This window comes from Macaca thibetana, chromosome 16, assembly GCF_024542745.1.
Source record: "Macaca thibetana thibetana isolate TM-01 chromosome 16, ASM2454274v1, whole genome shotgun sequence".
Lineage (NCBI taxonomy): Eukaryota > Metazoa > Chordata > Mammalia > Primates > Cercopithecidae > Macaca > Macaca thibetana.
The window spans coordinates 28,923,737-28,947,904 of record NC_065593.1 but is presented as its reverse complement, the minus strand read 5'-3'; the positions used below and the strand labels follow the sequence as shown (position 1 = coordinate 28,947,904).

Sequence of the window (24,168 nt, the reverse complement as noted above, 5' to 3'; positions counted from 1 at the left end):
TTATCATCCCTGTGTTATCGATGTAGGCTCAGAATATCTGATCTGTCCTGGCTGACAAAGCGAGTCAGTGCTGGATCTGGGGTGAGAACCTGAGTGTGCTTCTTGCCGGTCAAAGTTGTCCCTAGCACCTCATGCTGCCAAAAGCACTGCCTGCTCTAGCTTGACACAGTAGTCATTTCCCCACCAGATTGGGAAGTTGACAACCATGCAGTTTATTCAATAGAGCAAGACATCTGCTTTCCTGAGTGTTGGGATGGTGTGGGTGCCCAAACAGGCCAAATGCTTCACAGGTGGGACAAATATCATGCAAAGGAGTAAACACATTAAGTGGATATTTAGGAAAAGGAGGCTCATCTGTTTAAATGGATGATTCCAGGCTCCTGAGATTGGGATGGGGGGATAGTAATGGAGGGTAACACATTCTGGTTTCAGGGAAGCTGCCGCCTTAAAATGTGGTTTGAAGATGAGGTTTTCGTATCTGAAGTCACAGGTCTTTCTGCTCCATTTACAACATGCAGCATTTCACCCTGCATAGTTCATTATTCTCCAATGCTGCCTCTTGGGCTCCATATTTAGGCCTTCATCATCTCTTGCTTGGACCATGGCAATAGCTTCTCACTAGTCCCTGTTTCTCTGTGTATGTGTAAAATCAGCAAGTTATATTTCCTGAAACTTATCTCTGAATCTCTAAACATGGCACATCCCTCCTCATTGGACTGAAGATTCTCAACGTTTCCTTTAAACCTACAAAGTTGAGTACTAACTCTTCACCCTAACATTCAAATCCCTTGACTCAACCTTCCTTTCTAAATTGTCATCCCTTGACGTTGGTATGGGCCCAAATTACCATCTGATTCATTGGTGTTCTCCCTCCTTGATGTATACATCATCACCATTTCTACCTCCAGGTATTTGCTCCCACTCTTCTTTTTCCTTTCTTAATGATCCTATAATTTTTCTGGAAAAGCCTTATTCATTCCTAAAGAATGAGTTCAAGTCTCATCATCTCTATGAAACTTCAATCTAATCATCTTATCTATGGTGATTAAGTCTTTCTTTATTTCCTAATATTGACAGTGTCTGTATTACTCCAGGTTGGGGGATTAATTGGAGAGGTACAGATTGGGAGTGGGTAGCTCAGTTAGCGGGCAGTTGTGATATGTTATGGGAAGAATTGCATGCAGGGGTCTGGGTCTGTGAGAAAAGGAATGGGGGTTGGGCTCTTGCTAAATAGGTGACCAGGGTCATTGGGATCTGGGCAGTTGATGTTGAAGACTGGAAGGGTGGTGTTTTAATGCCTAACTGGCCTGACATAAAGATTCTTTTATGGATGCTCAGAGGAGACCACCCAGTGGAGAAGACCGGGGCCAATCCACATTCCCACTCCTTCAAAATGTGAGCCCCACCCTCTGAAATCATGTTCCTTTGTCGCCACCAAGCTCATACTCTCAGCTTTGTAATTTCCTTCAAGAAAACACTGGAAGTCAGGTTTTGTACAAAAATATATTTATTTTGTGTAATAGTTACATAATATTCATTTCCACAATAATATTTTAGCAATGCATTGGAATGTTAAAACAAAAATTCTTTGTATTAATGATTCTTGCAAAGACCCTCAAAACATCCCAGGGATAGAACTGTGGTTCAAGAGGAAAAGCAATTTCCCCAAGTCTCCGTATCTAGAAAACACTAGTACTACAAAAGACAAAATAAAAACATCAATAACTTAAATAAGATTAACATTACTTAAGGCATAATGTTTCATATCAACAAACAAAATTCATTATAATAAAATAAAACGGGAAAACTAGAGGAAAATAAATTAGCTGCAGATGCTTGGGTTATGGAGTGAGTGTTCAAGGCTTCGGAGTTTGGATTTGCTTGTCCAGGTGGTCCATGGAATCCTGAACCCACTTCTGCTTGGGGTCAGCACAGATCTCCTTGGCCACAATGGTCTTGAAGCTGTGGGGAGAGAGGACAGAGTTAGATGAAGTTCCTCTGCAATTTTGGCCTAGAATTGCATCCCATTCTGCACCAATGGGCTGCCATGGGAACTAGAGGAGGAAGGCAGGTGGAAGGAGGGAACCCAGGGCAAACTGCTCTTATAGGTGTCCAGGTGGAGCCATCCTGACTTCAAACTAAAGAAATTGGGGTGTTCTGAATAGGCACCCAGGTGGAGAGTGATGTTGGAGTTCACTTTTTCTCTTGGTGCCTCAGTTTTCCCATTGGGAACCTTTGTATATTAAGGTAAACAGTGCACTCTCTAACTCTCGGTTTATGAGGCTTGTCCCTTGCTCCCCAAGGAAGAACCTCAGGCCAGGGAAGGTTGGTGTGCTGAACTCACATCACAGCTTCTTTGGGACACTTGCTGCTGGTGATTCTTCTATAGCTCGCCAGCCTCTGCACTGAGATCTTCCTATTGGTGAAGTTATAGCAGCAAGTGACGGGGGCATTGATTGCATCTGAAAAATAAACCACAAAGAAAAAGCATTTTAGGATGGACTGGATTATTCTGATCTTAAGAGCAGAAAAGAGTCCTGAGGAAAAAGCAAAAGGAAGGCAGGAGAAGAGAAAGAGCTCATTAAATCCCAGTGCTTCTGCCTATACCTCAGAGCTAGAATGTGATCTTTGACCCAATGACTCAGTTTCCTATGATGTAAAACAGGTATATAACATTGATAATAGACAGAGAGGAGGGGCTGTTAAAGCCAGATAATACCTACAAGTGCCATTAAGATGGACCAATAATCCAGATGACCAGCGCCAGGGAAGAACAGCTGGGGAGCACCGCCATGAGTCTCCTTTTAGGCTCTGAATAGTCTATACCCCGTCATGAGTTTCCCTGATACTGTCTCTGGAAGCTAAGGTGAATGAAGCACAGACCAGATTCTGGGTCTTCAGCGTGTCTGGAAACAGCCTATACACCCACCCTCTCTTTGATTACCCTGATCCCCAAACTCTGCTGGAAGCAGCTGGGAGAGTAACTGTGCTGAGTGTGTCCCAGAGATGGAATCCTGGAAGGAGCTGGATTTGGGGTTCACAGCTGGAATTCTAGTTCAGGCTCTGCCCAGCAGCAGCTGTGTGGTTGGCCTCACCCCTTGTCCTTTTCTGAGTCACCTTATCTTGGAAAAGTAGCGTTAAAGCAAGACTGTGGGTATCACGTCTGCTTGGATGGTCCATGATAACTCAGAGAGAGGACAGTGTGGTTCAAGGAGAAGAAGAGGGGGCCTTACCTGGCTGAGCGAGCCCCTGGGGGCTGAAGGTGGCTGCTATGAGCAGCAGGCACAGAAGTGCTGCAGAGACTTTCATGCTGGAGGTGAGGGTGCAAGCTTCAGTTTGAGAACTGGATGTTTCTGGGTTAGTCTCAGCCTCTCTGTTCCTCTGGCTACTGTCTCTGCCTTTTATTGAAAGCAGGCAGAGGGAGAGAGAGGGTGGAGTCAAGCAGGAGGAGGGATCTTCCATGAATAATAAGTGGGCTGTTAAATCTGCTGAGCAAATGCAGCGTCCTGGGGATTTCCAGGAAGTAGGAAAGGGAAGCAGTGGGTCAGGACAAGACACTTTTTCCATTCACTGCTGAGACCAAATGAGCAAATGGGGAGGATGGGGTGCCATTAAGCACAGACTGACCACAGATGTGAACTAAGAGGACTATTTTTAAGGATTCCGCTTTCTCTGAAGTGAAAACTGCAGAAAAGGAAGGAAGCGAGGAAACTAGATGAAAGCATGTCAGGCTCGCTGCCAGCTTACCTTCATGCCACAGTCCAAGGGGCCTCCCAGCCAGGAAGGAGCTCTCAAGCTTTGGCCGGCTCCCTGACAATGCATTAAATCCATTTGCTCATTCAGATGCAGGATAGTAGCACAATAGAAGCCTAGCAGAACTGTAGGATTGTGTAAACATTGAACGGAATTCTAAGAGTTCTAGGGTTTCAGACTTGGACAAAGCCATAGACATCATGTAGTGCTACAGAAGAAATGCTGGTGTCATACTCACAGAGTGCTTACTCTGCCAGGAATATCCTCAGCCGTTTACAAACGTTAAGTCTGTAAATTCCCCAACTTTATCTAGTAGAGATTGCTAATTTCTATGTTATAGATCAGGTAAGATCAGGCAATCGAGGCACAGAAAGGTTAAATAGCCTGCTCAAGGTCCCCTCGAGCGGAGAACCCAGGCAGCCCTGTCCCCAGTGGGCTACCACCTCTGTGACATACTGCTGGAAGGAAACGTGCACAAGTCCTCCAACTAGTTGCCTGCTTGGGTCCTCTCTTTGTCCTCAGCATCTTCCTAATGGGCAGACAGCTAAAGGAGAGTCTAGAAACATTCTTCATGGCTAAGTGATTACGAGTTACGAGGCTGTTGCTAGCATAGCAGGCAGCAGTGGACAAGAAGTTCATCCCTGGTTATGGCAACTATTCCCCCGGCTTCCTTCTTGATTTCCAGACGACATGAGTAAGCAGAGGAGGAGTATTTCGGGAACTGGAAAGCCTGGCTTCATTCTTCAGTTTTGCCTTAGATTTCCTCAGAAACTACAGAAGCATACTAATAAAAACCCAAAGACCTTGGAATTCATTTCAGTGAACTCTTTTTTCTTACAAATGTGATAGGAGTACTTGAGGCATGTAAATGGCTGAGCTGAGTTTAAAATTCTGATCTCTCGATTCTCCCAGCCCACTGCCTCCTCCTGAGCCTCGTGGTGCCCTTGCCCAATGGGCATGCAAAGACTAGTGACTGTTGTTTCATAATGGGTCACTGAGGCAATGTCTATAAATACACGGGGTTTCTTGGAAGAAAACACTTGTCACTACACTTGTAAAAAGAAATGGGTTGTATTCAACAAATGACGGTTTTATTCGTAGTAAATGGTCAGAGATGGCATTGTTGAGTGCATTCCGGGAGTCAGGTATGGTGCTGACATACTTTCCAGCACTGCCTGCTTAGTCCTCCAACCAACCCAGCTTTCATTAGGTTAAAACTGAAGTTATTTGTCTAGGAACTCAGACAGAATAGTAGATGTGGCTGAGACTCCCACCCAGGACATTCCGATTCCAGAATCTCTTCTTCCTGGGACTAGACTTGATGTCTCATGATGGATATTGGTTTCTTGGAGAATCCCAGAGCAGAGACTCTATGGAGTGGCCATTTCAGACTCTGGTCGAATTACGAAAAGGCAGGGTGAAGAGAGAACAAATCAACTTGAACCCTGCTTCGCTTGTGCCTCTTGAGGAGCCTTATTCTCGTTCTGCCTGAATCTCACTAGTTACCCCTTTTCTCTCCAACCAGTGTTGAAACGTCTCTGTGTTTGGCTCAGTCCTCTGCTCATGCCTCAATCCATTCTTATCCAATGAATAAAATGTTTCCAGGACTAGAGACTGTGCAACTTTGTGTAGGGATTTCTTCCTAGACCCTCTCACCTCATCTTCCAAGAAGTTTTCCTCATATCAAGGGAAACCTCTCTCTAATCTGTTAGTGCCTCCTTTACCATGAACTTGGTGGACTGCATTCCATTTCCCTTTAAAATCCAATCATGCTTCAGGTTTTCTCTAGGTTAACAAGCTGAAAGATGCTGAGATCTTTAAACAAGCCTCTCCTGACTTAGCCACATCAACATCACTCATAGAATTCCAGGATCAACGGGCTTACAGACATCCTGTCGCATGGCCACTTCTTTTTATCTGGCAAAGCCACAATCCAGAGAAAGAGGCTAATTAGGCCGTGGTCACAGAGAAAAACTTCCCAGCTTTGCTGGCTGAGTGTTTAGACAGGCTTCTGAGTGTTGGAAGCATGTCCCTACTTCAGGGAGGAGTCGTCATCTCTGGAAAGGGACTTTGCCTTTGCAAATACCAGATAGTAAACACATGTAAGGTGAAAGGGTGTGAATCAGAAAAGAAAGTCTTCTGGAAAGTGATAGCTGTCTGCCTCCCACTTCTGTTCTGTCAAGAAAAGATGCCCTCCCCAGCTGGGAGGTCAGTGCCGGGGTGAGAGAAATGAGTGGAAATTCCCACTCTGAGGCAGCTTTGGAAGTTCCCAAATCCCGTAGAAAAGAATGCATTTGGCTGGAGCCTGCATTCCAGATGCTGGGCCCGGAGCCAGGGAGCTCTCATGTGGGGCTGTGCTGGGAACATCTCGGCACAAGCCTGGTTGGGTTCTGGCACAAGTCTGGTTTGGGCTCTCGCTTGGGGACACACAAGGGAAAGGCCCCCAGAGGGGCTACAGAGAAAGTGAGGGTCAATGCTCTGATGCTGTCCAGAATCCCCAGTTACCCCAGGGCCTCCTCTCCATCAACTCATAGATAAGGAACGGAAAAGTTCCTCTCGGTGAATAATGCTTTCTTCATTCCTCCCGGGGTCTGACTCCACCAACACGATCCTCTGCATGTACTTTGGTCATCGCTGCAGACTCCCACTCAATGTCAGGGGTGAAAAAAACAGGAAGTTAAAGTGAGCTCTCAAGAAAGATCTGAAGCCACTGCCTGGGCCCCCACCAACTTCTGCAGTTCACTTGTCCCTTCCCACTTAGTGCAGGCTCCCTTGCTGGTGCTCCCTTCGCTCAGCCTTCAAGAGAGATGCACCGTAGCTCTGCCCTCACCACATCTTTTCTAGACAACCCCCTTCAAGGCCTCTCCTCCAGGTTCATTCTTAGCTCAGCTCCAGGTAGAACGCAGCCCATTTTCCCAGGGCTGCTACTCTGCAATCCCTTTCCTTTCAAGGATGAAAATCCCTCTTTAATTTTCACAGAATATCAGAAAATGGATGAGACTTTAGAGACCATCTACCTGTTTCTCTGGTGGGGAGACTGAGGCCATGAACAGGGTAGTGACAGGCCCATGGTGAGATAGAAGACGAATGGCTATATTTGTGCTGGTTTGCTTATTTCTGGGCTCTCAATGTAGTGCCCTTTGTCATCTACTGCACTGTCTCTTTATTATAACATTCATAGCATTAGCACATACCCTGTGCAGAGCACCAGGTAGAGGATTGCACAGGGAGGGAGAAGTGAATCAGACATGATGCTTCCTTTTCAGAAGAGATGCTAAAGTAAGAATCCATGGAAAGTAGGACTGAATTTAGGAATAAATCTGACCCCAAGCTTCCAGCATCTAAGATTTCTTGCTTTCTGGATTGGATCTGCCTCTGGTCTAACTGCATGAAGTAGCCAAGAATATTCCTGAGCATGGGAATAGGGGTGGCGATGGGCATAGCATGTGGGAACAGAAAGAGAAGTGGCCTGAGTTGGTGGGTGGGGGTAATGGTGGTGAATAGTAGTGATGCCTGAGGAAGCAAGAGGCTTGTTCTTCAGATTATCTTCTGAGCCGGCCCTCACAGATTAGCACCTGGGCCCTAGCGGAGGAGGCTGATGTGGGTGGTGGGTAGGAGCTAAGAAATTTCTTAGGCTAAAGGCAGCATGAGCCACTCTACAGCACTTTTGTGTTACACATTGGGGAAGAAAATGCTTTCCTCATTTGGGGCTTGCATTGTACTAGGTGGCCTGAGCAGTGTGATGAGGGGGTCAAGGTGCCAAACTGGGACAGGGGGACGGGCAGGTCTTAGGGAAACAGAGATCAGATGGAGTGGAGACAGAAACACTTTTTTGACAATAGCCTTTTGTTGACTCCTTTAGCACTGGTGCTGGGGTCATCTGAAGGAACAGAATAATTGCATTAACCAGAAAGATACAGAGCTGTGAGTCCCAGCTGAGGGGGCCCAGGGAAGGTTTGTGTTGGTACATTTAAGATGGGCTCAAAAGTTGGGCAGATTTGTGAACCTCGGGTGATCGTTGGGTGGAGGAGGGGTCACATTTGGAGCAAACACATAGGTTGCAAACTGTAACATGCTTACCATCTCCTTAGGATTTTGCTAAAGTAGAGATTCTGACTCTGTAGGTTTGGGTGGGCCTGAGGTTCTGCATTGCTAACCAGTTCCCAGGTGATGCTATTGCTGCTGGTGCACGGCTCTGTTAGAACAACCTTAACGTTTGTCTTTGGATAGGAAATGTTGGCCAGGTGGGAAAATAGTGAGCAGCTCATTTTGTCCAGACCAGGACTCTTGTCTGTGGCTCTTGGATAGGCTTCCAGATCCATCAGGAGTTGTCTTCCACATTTATGTTATTGTGCATTTTTCTGGAGAGAGGGTCTACAGCTTCTGTTAGATTAGCAAAGGCATCCATGACCTCCAAGTAGTTAAGTGCCATTGAATTTATCAGAGAGTTCTGGGCTTCAACCCAGACCTGCTGAATCACAGTCTGCATTTTTTATTTTATTTTATTTTTTTGAGACAGAGTTTCACTCTGTCGCCCAGGCTGGAGTGCAGTGGCACTATCTGTGCTCACTGCAACCTGCGCCTCCGGGATTCAAGAGGTTCCCGTGCCTCAGCCTCCCAAGTAGCTGGGATTACAGGCAAGTGACATCACGCCTGGCTAATTTTTATATTTTTAGTAGAGACGGGGCTTTACTGCATTGGCCAGGCTGGTCTCGGACTCCTGACCTCAGGTGATCCACCTGCCTTGGCCTCCCAAAGTGCTGGGGTTACAGGCATGAGCCACTGCGCCTGGCTACGATCTGCATTTTTTTTCTATGTAAAGCTGTATTTTTTCTATGTCCTCACACAGCCCCTTCAGATGATTGTCAGACAGTGTTTGGGACCCCAGAATGAAGCATAGGGTATTTGAAGAGAGGGCTATGCTGGCTGAGCTGGGAGGCACCAACGGGAGTAAGTACAGGCAGATAAGAAGAAAGAAATAAGAGGGAAGAGAAAGAGAAGAGAAGACGGAAGAGAAAGAAGAGGTAGCCTGAAATAACAGAAGGAGCCCCAGGTGGTGTCAGAACACCAGAGCCAGAGGTCTGGCTCTGCCTCTTTCTAGCTGTGTGGCCTTGAGCAAGTCCCTTGACCTCTCTGGGCCTCTTCTATCAAAGGGGATTAATAAGACAGCTGCTTCTGACCTTGTCATAAGACTTGTATGAATTAGTAAACCAAGAGTGCTCTGTAAGCAACTTGTGAAGAGCTGTGTCAGTCTGAGGGCTCGTGGCATGCCTTCTTAGGGGATGTCCCAGGGCACACATCAGTTCTGGGCATTGGATTCCTGTAGTCCTGAGGCCCACTGCAAGTTTCTGCTGTTATTTCTTGCTATGAAAATGTGTTGGCCATCTTTATTATATAATGCATAGGGATGTTTTCATTTCCTAAACTTTTTTTATCCCCATTCTGTCTGCCCATGACAACAAGGTGAAGGTCAAAGAAGGTAACCCCAGAATCAAGCCAGGGCCTCAGCTCCTCACACAGCAGCCAGCTCTCACCAGAAGATCCCACCCTGCCAGGCCCTCTTCTGTCTCCTCACCTCATGTCACCCTCAGCCCCACTCTCTGCTTCTAGAACACACCATAGCTCCATTCCACCTTGAGGCCTTTGCCCATGCTGGACCCCAGCACCTGGTACAGAATCTTTCATGTAGTAGGTTCTTAAATATAATTTAAATTAATTATTAACAGTTAAAGAGTCTCAAGTCATTTCCCCTAGATATCTGAATTGTAGGATGATTTAATGTCAGACAGGGAAATTAGTAAAGCAGCAAGACTTTTGGTTCCGTGAGGTCCTCACGTTTTCCATCTGCAGGAGAGAGAGTGGCAGGGCTGAAGGGAGCACTGGGGAGTGGGGAGCCTCTAGCAGAGAGAGTGATTTTCAGGGGCCACATGGATTCTTCTTTGGGGATGATGTTTCTTCCTCTTGGTTGCAAAATATTGCATGCCAAAAAGAGGAAACTTCAGCCACTTAAAAAGGCTCCTTTATTAAAGATTTCAGTCAGCTAGCTGGTGGAGCCCCACATTGCGAAGCACTGACTCCATTCAAAAATCCTCTTGCCTTTACTGTAAATTAGAGTCTGAAGAGGGAAGCTGGATACAAATGCAAATAGTATTTGTCTAGGGAGGGAGATGGGTCAGGGGAAATAGTTTTCCAAAGCATATACATCTCTGACTTAAGTGCAGGGAGTCACAACAAAGCATTACCAAATAATTCAACTCTGCAACTTATTTATTGCTCACAGATGTGGCCATGGCAATGAGAGAAATTTTACAAGTGCCCTGTTCCCCTTGGAGCTGTTTGTAATGGAGTCCGAACAGCAGGCGTGTAGGTGTCAGACAATGTGGGGCAAGGACTTTTGTCTGTCTAGTTTCCTCCTGCATCACCAGCATGAACACCTAGCATCAGGTGCTCAATAACTATGTCAATTAAGAAACAATCAGAGCTGGGAGGTGTCATAGAGATCCCAGAGTTGAAAATCCCTGCACCACTACTTAATGTAAGATGGGGAGATAAAGTTGCCCAGGATTACAGAGTTAGTGTCAATGCCAGTGCTAGAATGCAGACAAGCTCTCTGTGTGTGTGTGTGTGTGTGTGTGTGTGTGTGTGTGTATGTGTCTGTTGGGGGAAGTGCCTAGTGACCTAGATCTTAACATTTTCCAACAGGAGTGCCAGTTACTTTTGTCCCTAGGGAACACATCTTAGTTTATAGAAACCTTATTCAAAGAGAAACAGGCACTTGTAAATAGGCACTCATTGTCCTGGAGAAAGGGAGAAAAAAACCTTCGGGTGCTTAAAGATTGGAGATAGGAGAAGAAATGGATACATTTGCTCAAGGACCAAGAGACCTCCTGAGAGGAGAGAAATTGAGGCTTTTTCTTCTGAGTCCAAAATTATTAGACACGGAGAGTCTGGGGAGGTTCCACCTGGATTTCTCGCCTGAGTTCAAGGCCAAGGCAGAGAAGTCAGTGGGTGACAATTGAGGCAGGAAGACCTCTGCACCTGTCGTGTCGATGCAGTAGCCCTGCTTTGAGAGCAGCAGCCAAACCTGCAAGTGCAAACTGAAGAGGCTGAAACCTAGGGGCCCAAGGATGACACTGGGGCCAAGGCTGGAGGAGGTACCGTGAGAGCAAGGAACAGGAAAATCTTTAGGTGGTGTAAGGCCAGTGATCCATAGGTACCCTGGGGACAGTGACAGAAGCAATGGCAGTCAGGAGTCCTGGCCACTGGTAAGAGGGTCAGGTTACCCAGCTTCCACTTCACTTGAAATTTAGCAGCAGAGCTTTCTCAGCTTGACTGAATAGGTCCTCAAGGTTCTGGGGTACTGTAAGGATGTTGGGAGGGGGCTTAAACATGAATTACTAGACTTCCTCCTAATATGGACAACCCGGAGACCTGGGAATTAAATGAACATAATGAGAGAGATATGAACTATTTGGGCCCTGAAGTGACAAAAAGGACTATACCAGTGACACACAAATATTTATTTATTGTGGCTAGTTCAGTGCTCTAGCATAACCTTAGCCCACGTTTGTCCCATGTTCTGCTCCCAATGCAGTTAGGATATATTTGTATTCCAAAATTATAGCATCAGCCTTGCCATTATGCAATTCTGATTTCATGACAATAAACATTAATTTTAAATCTTTACTGAATATCTTCTAGAACACCTGTGCAGTTAACAAGGAAAGATTTTAAAATTGTGGGTCATGAGACGCCAAAAACCACAACCCCTTATGTGTACTCTATGATTCATTAAATCATGTGACTCCCAGAAGGGCATTGCCATGTAGGTGACACTGGTGTCATTTTCTTGTTTTACAGACAGAGAAATTGGGGTTGGGATTTAAATTCATGTGTTCTCACTCCCAGCCCAATCTTCTGTATGCTCTACCATCCAAGTATTTTTTTCCTTGAAATCCAGGCCTTTTCTTCTCCCGCTTATTTTCCTTTCCTTTCATCTTAAGGCTCCCCTTTCAAGGCCAAATCCACTCACGCTGTAAATGGAAGGCTTGGTAATGAGAGGAAGGTTAAGGGAAGGAAATGTTTAGGGAATTTAAGTTCTCTAATTTCCTCTGGGTCCCTCTTCAAGTGAACTTATCACCACTTCATATCAGCCTTGTTGCATGGCCACCCTTTGGACTTCGTAATCTCCCTGAACTTCTCCATTTTGTAATGTTCCACTTAGTAATCCAGTCCTTTGACCACAGCCTTCTACTTCCTTCCCCTTCAGCAACTCTGAATCTACTGCATCAGCTCCTCCAGGTCCCTTAGCCCCTACCTGGCTTCCTTTCCTCCCCAGTCCAGCCCAGTGTTAACCACTCTCCTACCAGCATAGAGATGCTCTCATTTCTACAGTTCTATCTCCTCACCTGCCAGTGCCCAAACCCAGGTCATTGGATCATCTTCCCCCTGATTCCTGACCACTCCCAGGCTGTCGGACTTGCTGGAAGGCCTGGATATCCTTGAGGACAAGAGGTCTACAGATGCCACAGACTCCTCAGTTCTGCTGCTGTTCCGCAATGTGCCCCTAGTTCTTTGGACCTGCCATACTCCACAGTGGCATTCCACACCTTCACCCTTCCCCTAGCATCTTGGGCTCCTATCTCAGGCTTCAGCATTCTTAGGAGACAGCCTCCTTCCCAGTGAAGGCAGAGACTGTGAGATAAGAATTCTCTCCATGCCTATCCCATGCTCATATCAAAACTTAACTCCATCTTCGCGTGATCACAGCTGTTCCTTCCTGACTCAGAAGAGCTGCTCGCTCCTGTTGAGGGTCATGGTTCAATCTAGATCCTTGATTTCCTGCTGCTTCTTCTAGAAACTGGGACTTTCCTTTATCTTCATGCCTTTTCCATCTTGTTTCCACCCTTCCCTTCCCTTCTTCCAACTGACACACTCAAGTCTTGGGGGGAAAATGCATTTCCCTTAATCTCATCTTCCTTCAACCAATTCCCTTCTCTCTCTTTCTTTCCATGAGAAACATTTTTGAATAATCGATCTCTACATGGGGGGCCTCTCCATTTCCACCTCCAATTAACTCCATAACCTGTTGTTATTTATCCTCCACCCCTATCATTCAACTGAAATTCTTGTGATCCCATGAATGATTTCCTCATTACCTAATATGAAGAATTCCTCATAGCTCGGATGCAACTTGAAATCACTGCCGAGTTACCACTGTTTATCCTCCTTCTCTCTGTGCTCTGCTCTTTCCTCAAATTACTTTCTGCCTCTTCTTTCTATGCTACCTTCTCTGGTATCTCTTCCTGTTTATTTCTAAATGCTGGTCGTCTTTAAGGATTCATACTTTCTATTTGTTTTGGTTTTGGTTTTGAGATAAAGCCTTGCTGTTGTCGCCCAGGCTGGAGTGCAATGGCACAATCTTGGCTCACTGCAACCTCTGCCTCCCAGGTTCAAGCGATTCTCCTGCCTCAGCCTCCCGAGTAGCTGGGATTACAGGGACATGCCGCCATACCCAGCTAATTTTTGTATTTTTAGTAGAGGCAGGGTTTCACCATGTTGGCCAGGTTGGTCTGGAACTCCTGACCTCAGATGATCTGCCTGTCTCAGCCTCCCAAAGTGCTGGGATTACAGGTGGGAGCCACCACTTCCAGCCAAGATTCATACTTTCATTCTCACTCCTCATGAGAGTTTGCTAGCTGGTGGCCTCTACCTGGTTCCAGCCTGCAGGCATGTTCTGTTTATCCTGTACAGTGTTTAAAACAAATACAATTAACTACCAATACTTCGAATGGGGAAATTTCTCATTTTAAAATCTGGATTTCTGGTTTGCCTGGATGGAATCAGATTTGGCAATTTGAAGTCACATTCCTAGATGGCAACAATCCATGAGAGCAAAGGGACAGCCATCCCTCTCGGTGAATCAGATGTTCACAGGTCACCAGAAATTTCCCCTTCCCTCCCACACAATTTCTCTGTTTTCTTATTATTGGCATATTTCACTCGTCTATTTACCTGGCCCCTATTGTAGTTGAGTGTAGAGTCTTTTTGCTGTAACTCACACATTGAAAGCTCTCATAATTCAGGAAGTGGCTCTTAGATGAGTTCTAGATGTGTGTTTCAATATGCCCACTGGACATTTACACTTGGATGTCACTCAACTTCAATGAGTTCATCCTTCCCTCTTTGCATTTCTCCTTTTTCTCCCTTTCTTCTTTCTTTTCTTTTCTCTCTCTCTTTTTTTTTTTTTTAATTTTTCAACCAGGATGTAATAAACCTCTATGGCAGATACAAAATCCCTATTTAAGAGGGCCTTGGGAAATCAACTGGGTTGGAAGAAGTAATACAGGACTGGTGTAGAGGTTGCATTTGGGTAGGAGGTACACTTATTTCCCTTCATTTGTATATGCATTTGGGGTGGCTTTGGAGGGGCAGAATCTAAGATGAATTTTTGAGGAGAGGAGTTTTAAAGCTCCCCAAACCATCTTTTGATGCCGTCATCACTACGCTGCCAGGCATCATGCTGAGTGCCAGGAAGGCAAATAAATCCTCTGCAGTTTCTAGTCTCGTTATGCCACTCCCAGACCTGCTACCCCTACCTACCCAGATAGCCAAGGTAGAAAGCAGGTATCTTTTGATTTCCTCCCCATCTCCTTTCACATCTAATTGGTCCCTGAGACCTGTCCATTCCACTCTTGAAGCATCTCAGCATTCATTTCCTTTTTTTCATCCCCAAAGACTCTGCCTCACTCTGAGTTCTATTAAAACAATTTCATATCATTTTTTGCCAAGAGAAGCGCTACCGTTCAGTCCAACTTTAGTCCTAATAGCAAATTTATCTATCCCAAACCACCCATCTGATCTGCTTAAATGACTTCATACCCAGAAATTACCACTCTCCATGTCTATGCACTAGAACCCAAGTCCTCAGTATGGCCATCGGGAGACCTGACTTGGCCTCTTTTTTTCCGTGCTATCTTCACTGGTTTCTCTTCCTGTTCATTCCTAAATGTTGGCCCAACAGCACCTTTCAGGTCACGCCTCATCAGTCACTTCTTTCAAATACCCTGTGCTGCAGTAATAACCAATTTTCTCATCTTTCCCAAAACGTGCCCTTGCAGGCATTGGTTCCCTTGCCTGGAAAAGGCAGCCAAGCCTTTTTCCAGGAAGTCTTTCCAGACTCGTTTGGACACATAAACCTTTGCATTCCTTTATTACAGCCCTTGATTGTACCCTGTATTTTGAAGGTTTCTGCTATGTTTGCTTCATCAAATATATGGTAGGATCTACCTATTCTTCTTTGAATCTATCTTAGCACATAGGACAGAGCCTGGCATTTACTTATTCATTCATTTGCCTATTTATTCATTAATTTAATAAACAGGAATTAAGTGTCTAGTCTTTGCTGGTCATGAGCTCTATATCAGGCACATTTTTGCTGAATGAATAAATTGAGAGGTTGGGGATTGTTAGATATTAGCTAAAGAAAAAGGTTAAAATCTGAAAATGGCTACTGTGATTTGACTGGTTTTGAACCACACCACTGGGCACAGACCCACTTTCCCTGAATCACTGTATGACAGTGGCTGAGTGGCTGGCTCTCTCAGGCCCTCATATGCAGAGGAGTTTCTTTATAATTTCCATTACTTTTTCACTTCCTAGACAGCTGCAAAGGAAGGAAATATCTCAGTTCTTGGAATTCTCCCATCAAATGGAACATGAGGCATTGTGTTCAGGGCACAGTATTTAGTGTCACTTCACTGCATACCCATGACAACCTTGTAAGACAAGCAAGACAGAGACTATCGTACCATTACACAGAGAGGTCAAATGACCTGCCCAAAGTGGTAGTGCAAGAATATGACAGGGCAAGGATTGGGAAACAGGTCTTCTGTATCTGTGCCCAGCATGGTTTGGACTCTTTACTATTGCTTTGCCAGGCATCTTGGTGAGAAGTTGGGTCTAGACACCCAGACTGGAATCCTGGTGTGGCCCACAATAGGGTCTGCCCTCACATCTTGGCCTAAACCGCATCCTCCTCATTTCCATTTCTCGAATGTATTTTGTAATATAATTCTTCTGTCTTCACTGCTCCAGGCCAAACATCAAGACTTTGGTTCCCCTTTTTGGTCATCAGCTTCCGCTGCTTATTTCCTCTGACAGTTATTTTTTTTTTCTAGTTCCCCATTTTTCTTTCTCTCATTTCATTTTCATCTCTTTGGAATTTGCCATCAGCCAAGCTGGCTGTTTTGATTACATCAGATATCCCATTTTGAGGGATGACAGAGATTTTTCCAGGGTGATACGAATTTCTAGGAACTTCCAGGAAAAAGAAAGCTAGCAAAGCCTTTGTCCCCTCCTTTTGGATATTGCAAAACAAACAGGTCTCCTATCTTGCTGGATGCTGGGTCCTTAGCTGGGCTCTTGGGAAAATCCAGAGGTTACTCTGACTCCAGACCCCTCACCCTTTGTTTGTGGCCTTTTCTCCAAGCTGACTGGAACTCAGGGTAGCTAACATCCTATAAGCTGAGATACCACACTTCCAACAGAGGGTGTAGCCATCATGGGGGGGTGTTGGTTGATATGAACATTGCATGGCATTGGCATACAAACTTTGTTTTGCAAATTGAGGATCCCAGAGCACAGAGAGAGCAGTGACTTGCCCAAGGCCACACAGCAAATTAGTGACCAGGGATTGGGCTGGAACTTGGTGTCTAATTCCTTGTCTAAGAAGGAGGCTTTCTTCTGCCACAAGCTGCTTGGAGCATCAGGGGTCCCTGCTAAATGGTTTGCAAAATCCCCAAGCATAGATTCTGGATAAATCTCTGGCAGTCACTCTTACTTTATACCCTTTATCCCTAAAGAAATTGTCTTGTGGGAGTCATACTTCTGGGTCACATGCTGGTCACAGGGCCTGCAGAGCTCTTAAAAGACATTATTTCAGCCACTTGAAGCATTGATAAGGGAAACTGAAGCATGAATGTGTTAACTGATGGCCATTCACATGCCAGCTCAAAGTTGCCAGGACACCTGCCTCTGCTCACAAAACTCTCTAAGCTGACCAAGTATCTGTTTCCAAAGAAAAACAATCATCAAGTTTCCGTTTCTATTATGATTATTTTAACAACAATTACAATGATTTAGAGATAAGCTGCATTTTACAGTTGATCAGGCTTATTTGCCTATATTCTCTGATTTCTGTTCTTTACAATAGCCTGCTGTAACGGGCACTTTATTTTCCCTTTTGAGAATTGAGAAATAAGGCTCAGAGAAGTTAAACACTTTGACCAGGGCCACATAGATGGAAAATAGTAGAATCAAGTCTCCAAATCTGGGGCATTTTTGCTATACTGCTGTCACGCACAAACTCATACTGGTTAAATTTATCTGTAATAAGCATCTTCAAAAGCCTTGCCTCTTTAGATCCTTACAGCAATTTTATGAAGTTGATTTCATTTTTCAGAAGAGGAAATTGAGGTTCAGGTCATAAGCAATTAAGAGCCTGAACTGGACCACAAATTCAGGGTATCTTCTACTACCCTGCCTCGCCTCCCACGTCCAGGTCCCCAGTCCAAAGGAAAAGTTCCAGCTGTGGCCCGGAAAGTCCTACAGGCAGGAAGCCAAGGCCAGGACAGCAGCCAGGGGACCCTGTTTCCTGCCCAGAGCTCTTCCTCCTCGCTGACTCCAGCTGGACCTCTCTGAGCAAAGGAGGGGAATTTCTAGTCGGAGCAGAGTGAAGTTCTCTGTGATTCTCACCTCTTCAGGGCCTCCACTTTCCCTACAGGGAAGCTAGGGTAATAATAATAATAATAACAATAATAATAACCAACGTCGATGAGACATTAGTGATGTCTTAGAGGAAGATTCATTATCCATTCATTCACTCATTCATTCATCCACCAATTCATCCAATTTTTAACAAAATTGGGTCTTTCCTGTGCGAGACATTATGCTAGATGCTTGGGATACCAGGATTGATGAAAGACGGTTTGTGACTTCAAGAGTTGAATTTTGGTTCAGCAGATTGAATAGAAATGAAAAGTCTCCTAGATTCTTTCATCTACCCTGCACTCCAAGTACAGCCCCTCGTTGCCCTCCTGATCTTTAGGTTCTTAAAACTCTTTTCCTGGATACCACAAGGCTCCTGGCTGGGTTCTTTGCCTACAATCTCACACCTCTAATCTATCCTCTACCCTGCTGCCAAAAGACTGAAATGTCAAGCCAGGTGTGCCATTTCACTGCTGAGAATGCTTTGTTGGCTCCCCTGTGCTCTCAGCATGCCCGTCCAGAGCTCGGCTGTGGCTTGGCCACTGCCACCCTCTCCAGCTTCACCTCTCTTCTCTCCCCTGAGGGACCCTGCCTCCAGAAAGTCCAAACTGGTTGCAGAGACTTTGATTCCCCTCCACCCACCAAAGGCATACTTGTGGATCTTTGCACAGCTATTTCCTTTTCCTGGTGTATCTGGTACCTCTTCTTTATCAGACCAATGTCTACTTATCCCACAAAACCCTGGTCAGAAGCCCTTCCCTCTGCAAACCAAGGCTGCAAAAGATGCCCTTTTTGATGATTGTGTATGTCAATTGGACTGGGCTGAGGAATGTCCAGATAGCTGGTAAGACACTAGTTCTGGGAATGTCTGTGTGGATGGTCCCGGAAGAGAAGACCATTTGAATTGGTAGACAGTGAAGAAGATCACCCTCACCAATGTGTGAGAGTATCATCTGATCCACTGAGGGTCCAAAGGAACAAAAAGGCAGAGTAAAGGGCAAGTTCATTCTGTCTTTGCAGGAGCTGGGACACTCATCTTCCTCTGCCCTTGAACAGTGGTGCTCCTGGTTCTCATACCTTTAGACTTGGACTGAGACTTACACCATTGGCTTCACTAGTGTTCAGACCTTTGGGCTTAGACAGAAACTACATCACTAGTTTTCCTGGGCCTCTAGCTTCCAGAGGGCAAATTGTGGGACTTTTTAACTTCTGTAATCACATGAGCCAGCCATCATAATAAATCCTTCTGGATTTCTTTTCTTTCTTTCTTTTTCTTTTCTTTTCTCTTTTTTTTCTTTGTTTTTTTTTCTTTGTTTTTTTTTTTTTTTTTTTTTTTTTTTTGAGACAGAGTCTCACTCTATCACTCAGGCTGTAGTGTAGTGGTGTAATCTTGGCTCACTGCAACCTCTGCCTCCTGGGTTCAAGGGATTCTCATGCCTCAGCCTCACAAGTAGCTGGAATTACAGGCCCGCGTCACCACACCTGGCTATTTTTTGTATTTTTAGTAGGGACAGGGTTTCACCATGTTGGCCAGAGTGGTCTCAAACTCCTGACCTCAGGTAATCTGCCCTCCTCGACTTGCCAAAGTGCTGAGATTACAGGCGTAAGCCATGGTGCCCGGCCACATCTTTCTGTATTTCTATGTGTAATCTATTAGTTCTGTTTCTGTTTCTCTGGAGAACCCTGACTAATATACCCTTCTTTTACATTTCTGAGACATTGATGTTTACCACATGCAAGGGTTCCACTCTATTGCACTCAGATTTCACCTGATTGTCTGAGTCCTGCTTGTCTCTCTGATTTTTCTGTGGACTCCTGGATTCCTACTGCATAGATAATGCCTGACTCAAGAAGGTGCTTATTAATGTTCTGTTGAATGGACACAGGAGAAATTTCAGAGAAAGAAACTATCTTTTCTGCTCCAAAGCAGCTTGCAAAATGCACCCAACTTGGCCCACCCTCGTGGGTGGCTGGGGCTCAGGAGGAAGGAATGTGTCTGTCTGGTTTTCTACAGAACAAAGGGGCCTCTTACAATACCACAGATACTACAGAATGCAGGAGCAGCTGTTAGTAATTGGGACTGGGAAAGTCCACACGCTTTCCTGTGGCTTTTCCCTTTATATCAGGCCCTGGGCGGATTTCCAGAGGAAAATAATAAGCTATTTGACATTTCTCTTTTGCTAGCCAGTGTTTCTTTCTGCTCCATGGTCAGAGTTTTAGCTGAGAACATTTCTGTTTTCCCCACTCAGACAAACTGACAATGCTAAAGCTTAGAGAACTGGAGGGCTGGCCCTACCCCCAGGTGACTTGCTGGACCTAGGAACTGGGATCGATTCCTCTGCTACCTTCTAAGTCCTCAGGATCCACAGAGAATCGCTGAGCTTTTCAATTACCTTCCCCCGTTGTTGCCCTGTTGTTGATTCATCCTCACCGCAGAAAAGTGCTGGTGCTGACTAGAGGGAGAGGCTGTTCTCATCAGACTTGCCAGCTTCAAGAACTTACATATGCAGGAGATTTCTGCTGGACCCTTGTCTATATTAACTCATTAAAATAATTAGCAACCGGCCGGGCTCAGTGGCTCACACCTGTAATCCCAGCACTTTGGGAGGCTGAGGTGGGCTGATCACTTGAGGTCAGCAGATGGAGATTGGCCATCCCAGCCAATATGGTGAAACCCCCATCTCTACTAAAAATACAAAACTTAGCTGGTTAGCTGGGGTAGTGGCACGCACCTTAATCCCAGCTACTCGGGAGGCCGAGGCAGGAGAATTGCTTGAACCCAGGAGGCCGAGGTTGCAGCGAACCAAGATTGCATTGCACTCCAACCTGTGCAACAAGAGCGAAACTCCATCTAAAAAAAAAAAAAAAAAAAAAAAAAAAAAGGAACCTACCATGGGGCAGATACTGGATCTACATAACTTCTACATGAACAGACATGATTTCTGCCTGGAAGAAGCTCACTTTTAAGTCTCCTAATAGTCCTCTGAGCTAACAGATATTACCCACCCCTACCCTTTTGCAGATGAGAAAACTGAGGTCTGGGGAGACAAAGTGACATGCTCAAGGCCATGCAACCAGGTGAAAACAGAACAGAAATTAGAATCTGACTTCCATTTGTATGGTCTTTCTATGACACGGTTTTAATAAGTGACAACCTGTGACCTGGCCACCTTGCTTTCTGACACCGTGCGGACCTATCAGGGTGCACCATTCTTTCTCAGACATGATACATGCCACAGAAGCAGCTGGCCACCATCACCAGCACCACATTGGCCTCAGTCCACTTCCAGCCAGCCCAGGTCCTACCCAACAGGTAAGCCCAGGGATCTTGCCAGCCACTCAGTCACCAACAGAGACTTTGCTGGACAACCTTGTGCCCTGTTTCCCCAATTTCTTCCGTAGAACCCAGACTTGGTGCTGGACAGAGCTCTCTGTTCAGCAATTTTTTGGTATTAAAAAAAACCCACAAAAAATAAAACTTAACTACTTGCTGAAAGAATGAATGGACAGAAGAATAAAAGGTGGAGCTTATCCTGTGGGTACATGGCAACCTTGGAACTGAGATTTGAAAGGACATTAAGGAACTCTGCGTCCCAAACACCTTGTCTACCAGCCAGTCCCAGGGCCTGGAATTCTCACTGCCGTGGCATACCTTTCAGCTAAAGCATATTCTCAATTTCGGTATTCTACCTTTGAGATTTTTGACAAGTTTGTGCAACACTGTTCTCTTATATACTTAGTGGTTTTATTTAAAATGACTCATTTTCTTCTGAAATAAATTCATTTTAAAAGGAAATTTATAACTATTGCAAATTTGGAGCCAGTATTGCTTGCCATAAATACAATCAAAACAAACTTGTTTTTTGATTCAAAGTTGATGCAGCTGCTGCCTGGTGTACTGAGTACTGAGCTTATAAGCGTACTCTGTCACTGAAGAGAGAGAGACAGACAGACAGAGAGAGAGAGATTGGCAAGTACAAGCACCAAGATTTTCTTCTTGATGGAATCAGAAAGATTAAAAGATAATTGAAAAGTGAATGCCTTCTCTGCTAGTGATTCTTTGCTGCCTAATGTTCTGGTCTGAGATGACAATGGATTAGAGTATTCTGCCTTATGTATTTATTGACATGGGGTATTTAGTAGAGTGACTGTCACCTATCAGCACACCATGGGGATTAATGGAGCTGATGCCCTGGCAAAAAGACCTTCTGAAGACATGCATTCTGCTGAGGGCAGCTGGGGTAGAGCAGAAGACCTGGGTCTTGCCAGGCTAAGCAGCCGTGGTAGAGTTGGGGGATAGTGGGTTGATGGCATGGTGTGCTTGGCGTGCCAAGGTTGTGATAAGCAGTAATGAGGAATTCCCAAGAGAAACGTGGCTCGCTCTTGTTCTGCCCAGCTGTGGCTCTTGGCAGAACTTGGGGGATGGGGAACGTGGGGCTTGACTGCCGTCACCTAGAAGAATGCTGAGTAAGATAAGCCTCTTTGGAGGCCCTCTGTGTGGCTGTATAGAGATCTTCACTTGAACGTGGGGAAGGGCTCTGGGGCTGGAGGAATTCCTTTTACTGGGACAGCATAGCCCCTATTTGCTGCCTGTTTCACAAAACAGAAGGGAATCTTCTCAGAAAAACCACTTGAATGTGCTGCTGGTGGGCAGAGGAGTTGATGAAAGGGCAGTTGGTGCAGCAAGCAGAGCAAGACCCAGGGTTGGGGCACGAAGGAGAATGGCACACACGGATGGGGACCCACCTGCCGGGCACAGAAGCGGGGGTGTCTCAGGCCTTAGCTGCTTCAGACCTCGGGGTTTAGTCATTCATTACTAGTTAGCAGGCAAGCAAATGAAGGCCCAGAGAGGCTAAGCCTTGATGAAGATTGCACAGCTGGGGAGAAGTCAAGCCTGGGGGCAATCCTGGACCTTCTCACTCCAAGTAGGGGGTGTAGACCAGTCTGGTTGCCCACATGGCCTGGCCGTCCCTCTGGTGAGTATATGGATTGTGGGGATGGTGAGGCTGCTTCCTCTAACAAAGTATGAGCTCGCAGTTAGTCCCTGTGCCCCTGACTTCCTGCTCTGCACTCAGTCTGTGAAGTCCGAATCCACAGCTCTGTGAAGTCACTCATTTCTGCTCTTTTAGGGATATAGAAAAAAAGGCTGCAGAAGTGATGTTCTCACACCGAAGGCAGCTTGACCTCCCTGTTATTCTAGCAAGTACCCAGCTCCACTGGCGTACCTGGGAAGGATTCATTCATCTCTCTGAGTGGGGAGAATCCCTGGGACTTCCCAGATGACTAGAGGCCTGACTGGGAGGATGAAGCATGTAGCTGACAGGCCTTCCTATGGCTGCTGGATAGCTCCAGAGCTGGGTTGGAAAGAGGCCAGAGTGTGACCTGCTTTCAGGGCTCAGAGGTCAGGCCTGTGAACAGGCTTTGTCTTGCCTTTTGGGGACAATCAACATAGCTGGGACATTCCCATTTTCAGGGCCTGGGAGGAAATAACAGACTTCATTGTGAAGGCTCAGAGCACACAGAGAATCCGGCCATGTGAAAATGTGGAAAAGGGAGCAGGTGGGAGGGGCATTCCCAGAGTCCTCAAGGTTTGGCGGTGAATTTCCAGCTCCAGTTTCATCAGGGATTAGTGAAGAGAGGGCAACGGGTCAGGACCCTTAGGAGACTTCAGCCCCTGCCCTGGACTAATCTCTTCCTTCCTTCCCCCTGCCTCTGCTCCTCTTGTCTGATTCCCACGTCAGTTTTAGCTGAGCAAAACCCTTCCAGGCCTGCTTTCCAGAATATCTTCCCCTAGCCAGTCTTGATGCAGAGAGGCTGCAGGAACACCGTGTCTGGGTGTCTATCTCTGCACTTAGCTGTGCTTTCAGTTAATTACAGCAGTGGCATCTTACAAGTGCCTTCATTTATTAGGCTCCTACTGTGTGCACAGTCCTGCGTTACGTGTTTTGAATGCAGCATCTCATCTAAGCCTCAGTGTTACCCTGAAAAGAGTGCATTACTGCCTGATTTTTCAAGGTCAAAGGGATGGCTGCTTTGGAGAATGTAGAGATTGTCTGGGATAAGACTTGGCCCTGTGGTCAGATGTCTCCACAGGCGTGAGTAGGCCTTTGTCTGAGGACTTGTATGAGAGAATTTTCCCTGGTTTCTACTGCCCAGGGGACTAAGGGTGGGAATGGTAGGAGCTCTTGGGCATGAATATCTGTGTACCTCTGCTGAGACAAGCCCCTCCCCTATGGAGCAGAGGTGAGAGTGCTAGGTGCTGGCACTGACCATGGCCAGGTCTGGTGAGGGAGGCTGGATGGGCCCCTTCTTTCCATCCTAATGACTGGAAGAAGCCAGTCCTACTGTGTGTGAGTGCCTGCATGTGTCTGAAGCTCTCTGTCTGGTTAAAAGGTTCAATGAGCAACCTCTAGAACCTGATTTCCAGGGTCTGAGCCCCAGCTCTGTCACTTTCGATGTTATATACTCTGGTCAATTTACTTAGCCTTGTAGTGCCTCTACAAATGTTGAAATGTAGTTTCAACATCTGTAAGATGAGAATAGTCATAGTCCCTACCTCCTAGCATTGTGATGAGGATCAGTAAGTTAAATAAATACTTGCTAAGCCCTTAGGCTGGCCTCCAGGGTAATCCACAAATGTTAATTGTT

At 45.8% G+C, this 24,168-nt stretch overlaps 1 protein-coding gene across 1 annotated transcript; it reads right to left on the bottom strand.

Annotated features, from left to right (window-relative positions):
* Positions 1 to 1,489: 1,489 nt before the first annotated feature.
* CCL2 (C-C motif chemokine ligand 2) lies at positions 1,490 to 3,390 on the bottom strand. Its single transcript, XM_050765007.1, has 3 exons — positions 3,234 to 3,390; positions 2,345 to 2,462; positions 1,490 to 1,962 (listed from the first exon to the last, which is right to left on the bottom strand). Exons 1-3 carry the CDS (start codon positions 3,307 to 3,309, stop codon positions 1,857 to 1,859), a joined length of 300 nt encoding a protein of 99 aa, XP_050620964.1. The 5' UTR covers positions 3,310 to 3,390; the 3' UTR covers positions 1,490 to 1,856.
* Positions 3,391 to 24,168: the final 20,778 nt, after the last annotated feature.

What these genes read in the sequence shown, in the direction of transcription:
- CCL2 (XM_050765007.1), bottom strand. Translation starts at nt 3,309, where the DNA reads ATGAAAGTCTCTGCAGCACTTCTGTGCCTGCTGCTCATAGCAGCCACC. An exon ending in CCAGGGGCTCGCTCAGCCAG is followed by an intron (nt 2,463 to 3,233) that starts GTAAGGCCCCCT and finishes TTTATTTTTCAG; the next exon opens with ATGCAATCAATGCCCCCGTC. An exon ending in TGTCCCAAAGAAGCTGTGAT is followed by an intron (nt 1,963 to 2,344) that starts GTGAGTTCAGCA and finishes CTCTCCCCACAG; the next exon opens with CTTCAAGACCATTGTGGCCA.